The following is a 4,190-nucleotide window of genomic DNA, read 5'->3' on the forward strand; positions in this document are numbered from 1 at the left end:
GCCACCAGTACAGAAAAACAGCCTCTCTGCAATAAATGATGCCAGATCCTCCTTCAGCACCTACAGGCTTCTCTTCACCACTCTCATGATGGCACTGTGACTGTCCCCCGCATCTCTCCCTCCTCCGTTCACCCAGCAGTGAAACCATCCACTGTCTGTGGACAGTGTGAGATGGAGATGGGAAAGGATCTGAGATCTATCAGCAATGCCCACATGCCAGAGTCTGCAGGGAGCCTGACCCTGTTGCAATGAGAAGGGAGAGCTGCCCTGAGTGTGACTGAGAGCAACACTGCCTGAGTCTGCAGAGAGCCTGAGCTGGTTGCTTGGAGAGGGGTGAACAGTGGATCCCTCAAATCTAACCAACTTGTTGAAACACTTTGGAGTCAAAGCTTCGCCCATGATCTCTGTGTAACCCACCTGGGAGCCCAGACCTGGTGAAGGATTCATTCCCTGGGACCCCGGATACTGTCACAGACTCGGGATTTCTTAGGGGCTGGGTTGTGAAGGTGGCCACAGCGACCAGCCAACGTTCTCCACTAGAGTCTGTCTGAGGCAAAGTCCAAACCACGTCAGCAGCAACCTGCCCCATTGGTGCCCCCGCAAGTTACCGCCACGTCGGGCGCTGCCTGTCTTAGGGGAGCCCTTTCTTGCAAGGAAAATCACATTTCCATGCGCCCGAGTTCTACACCCACCCAGCAGAAATTCACCCGGCGCTTGGCTATGGTTTTACACCCCTGAACTCTCCAGCCATTTTAAGACCGTGGCACGTCCCTTCTCAGAGTATCTGGTAGAAGCAGCTGATCCCGGGACTCATCCCTCACCCGCTGACGCTTCACTCCACACCACTAGATGGCAGCAGGGAGCCCCTCCCCCAGCGCGCTGCAGGGTAAGGCCGGATCGGATGCGAGAGTTCGGCTGCCACTTTGTTCAGCTGAACAATGGCAATTCTCTGAGCTGTCTCTGTCTGGGGGGAAAAATCCCACAAATTGCAAACGGTTTCAATGATCAATTTTACCTCCATTTTATGACAGAAAGCACACCAGGAACTCTACCCCCCCCACCACCACCACTTCCCTGCAAGAGCTGGGGAGAGAACCCAGGAGTCCTGGCTCCTAGCCCCGCCTGCTCTAACCACCAGCCCCTCCTCACCTCCCAGAGCTGGGAGAGGACCCCTGCGTCCAGGCCCCACTTCCCCTCCCAGATCCGGGAGAGAACCCAGGAGTCCTGGCTCCCAGCCCCGCCTGCTCTAACCACCAGCCCCTACTCCCCTCCCAGAGCTGGGGAGAGAACCCAGGAGTCCTGGCTCCCAGCCCCCACCAGCAGTGGCTATTAACAGCCTCCTCTCTGGCTACACCCCTCCCGCCCCAGGAGCCAATCTCCTGCGGGGTCAGCGCCCGGCTGCGGGGCAGGAGGAAACAGAAACCAGGGGAAGTTTTACTTTCGGTTCTGCCGGAGAAAATTCCGGGCAGACAGAGCGAGCTGTGGGGCAGGTCACAGAGGGGGGGAGGGGGGCACTACCATCCCGGGGGGGGGCAGGATCTCCCCCTCCAATCGATTTCCCCCCCGGACAGATTTGCCCCTCCAGGCTGCCCCCCCCCCAGATGTCTGTGACTCTCTCTCGGTGGGAGGCTGCTCTGGCCCCCCCTTAGCTGGGAACACGCACCAGCACCAGCAGCCAGGCCAGCTGGGAGCCCAGCCCCCCCCCCCCCCCCCCCCCCCGCTCCCCGCCCCGGGCCAGCCCCAATGAGCCCTGGGGCCGGGCAGCTCGGAGCTGGGGCCGATCTGGGCCTAGCCCCCGGCTGGGTAAGAACAGCAGGACAGTGGAGGCCCCACTCCCAGGAGGCCTTGGGAGGGGCTGGAAGCTCCTTCACTGGGCGGTTTCAGAAAGCGGCTGCGCAACCATCTGTCCTGGGTGGTTTAGACACAACAAATCCTGCATCTCGGCCGGGGCTGGGACTAGCCGACCCTGGGGGTCCCCCGACTCTGTGGCTCTCTGCAGAGAAGCCCCCGGCACGTCTGAGCCGGGGCCTTTGTCTCTCCTCCCTCCCCCGCCAGGACCAGAGATTTGCAGTCGAATCCACAGCAGAGTATTTACACCCGGTTCCCCAGTTTGGCCCCCGGGCGGTTTCCCTGACTTCCGAGCTGTTTCCCTTCGGAGGAGAAATCGGGGCGAGGAGCCAGGCCTGCTCTTCGCTGCAGTCCCCGTCCTGTGATCTCTGGGATGCCGCCCGGGTCACGTCTGAAAGTCCAGACACAGACACGTCGATTCTCAAGCCAGACGGGACCATGGTGATCACTATCCGCGCCTGAGCTCCTGCGCTACCAGCCTGGGAAGGGCTGGAGTTGTGTCGGTAAATGTCGGTTTCACCGTAGCTGTTCGCACTGTCGAAGCCGAGTTGGTCCCAGGATATAAGAGATGAGGTGGGGGAGGGAATATCGTTTGTTGGACCAAGCCATCTGTTGGTGAGCGAGACAAGCTTTCCAGCAACACGGAGCTTCTGTTCTTCAAATCTTCTTCTGGTTTTTCTTTCAACCCACGACCCCGAACCACAGCCAGCTTTGGGGAGGGTCCTGAGCTTGTATCTCATTCCACCAATATGGAAGATGGTCTGATACATAACAGATACGTTTCCCTAACTCCCTGCCCCCGACTTTGATGTCACTGACACAACACACATAGACTGCTGCCTAAAATATTTCCATCGTTAAGGAATCTGAAATGTGCAGACAGGCGCAAAGTGAGAAAAAGGCTTTTTGAGAACCTGTTAGATTTTGCTTTTATGGCGATTGACCTTTGGTACTTTTTTGATGAGGGATATCTGACACTGTTTAGTAAATTTAAATACGCTTCTAAAGCTTTTAGCTTTCTTAGCATTCCATCTGTCATTATATAGGGTTTCAGCGCACAGTAGCAGCCGTGTTAGTCTGTAGCCGCAAAAAGCACAGGAGGACTCTGTGGCACCTTTAGAGACTAAACACATTTATTTCAGCACAATAACACTAAGCTTTCCGTGGGCTACAGGCCCACGTCCATCAGATGCCTGCAGTAGCCCAACTAAAGCCTTATGCTCAAAATAAATGTGTTTTAGTCGCTAAAGTGCCACAAGGAACTCCTGTGCTTTTTCTCATTATCTAATTATTGTCATGACATCCCCGACATTGTCTGACGCTGACCCCCCACCTACCAATACATTTCTTCCCAACAACTCTGAACATTTAATAATAAATTTTAAAAAATGTTTAAAAATGCCCAAATCGCCACGCATAATTTTGCACAGGGGGCACCTGTGGACCCAGCGAGGGGCCGTTCTCTGGGGCTCTGTTCAGACCATCAGGGGGATTAAAGCACATGGGACCTGATGCACTGAGACCCTCACACCGAAGCCCTGGTGAGACGTGTCTCCAGCATGGGAAAGCCTCTACCGGGTGGCGGTGGGTGAGTGACTGGGCAAAGAAACAGAGCCCGTCACGGATGAACACAGCACTGATCCGCGTTGCTCCCTGGAGCTTGCCCCGTTCTTGTCCTGTCTGTCTCCACGCTGGGATCTTTTTGATCTGTGATTGGTGACAGGCCTGGGACTGTCTCATAACGTGTGCCTGGGCATTGCCTTGCAAGATGGGGCCCTGATCTGACTCCAAGGGCAAGGATCTATGTGCAGCGCCGTGGCACAATGTGTGCACACGATCTCGGTCAAGGAGACCCATGCAAGGCGCCCGGGCGAGATGGGTTTCCCAGTCCGGTAGGGCGGTGCTGCAAAGTATCACAGTGTGCTGGGAGCCCCATTCTCGTTTGGCGGGTTGTATAGGCAAGCGCCTGGGGGCGATGGGGGCCCTGATCTCGGTTGGGTGGGTGTGTGGAGCACCCAGTATGATGGGGGCCCTGATCTCGGTCGGGGGTGTCTGTGCAGCGCCCAGCGCGATGGGAGGCCCCTACACTCAGCTAAACCATGGAGCCCGTGGGAGGCTGTTGCCGTGGCAGGACTGTCCCAGCGGGGGGCGGCGCCAGCTGCTGCGGGGCAGTTGCTTGCAAAGCCGATTTATTGATAATTTTCAGAGCACAAGTCAGGGGATAAAAGCAGCTGCGGGGCCCGTCCCTGTCGGCTTCCCAGTCACCCCCAGGGGGCGCTGCAGCGCTGCAGGAAAAGCAGGATATAACCCCCCCCACCCTCACCTCCCCATAGCGCCCCCCC

General features: G+C 57.2%; 1 protein-coding gene across 1 annotated transcript in view; it reads left to right on the forward strand.

The window, feature by feature from the left end:
- Positions 1–3,823: 3,823 nt before the first annotated feature.
- LOC123369241 (glycine N-acyltransferase-like protein 3) overlaps positions 3,824–4,190 on the forward strand; it is a 2,269-nt gene continuing 1,902 nt past the window's right edge. The window contains 1 exon segment of the mRNA XM_045014596.1: positions 3,824–3,841. Within this exon segment, the coding sequence (XP_044870531.1) occupies positions 3,824–3,841 (18 nt within the window).

This window comes from Mauremys mutica, chromosome 4 (genome assembly GCF_020497125.1).
Source record: "Mauremys mutica isolate MM-2020 ecotype Southern chromosome 4, ASM2049712v1, whole genome shotgun sequence".
In the NCBI taxonomy this organism is placed as follows: domain Eukaryota; kingdom Metazoa; phylum Chordata; order Testudines; family Geoemydidae; genus Mauremys; species Mauremys mutica.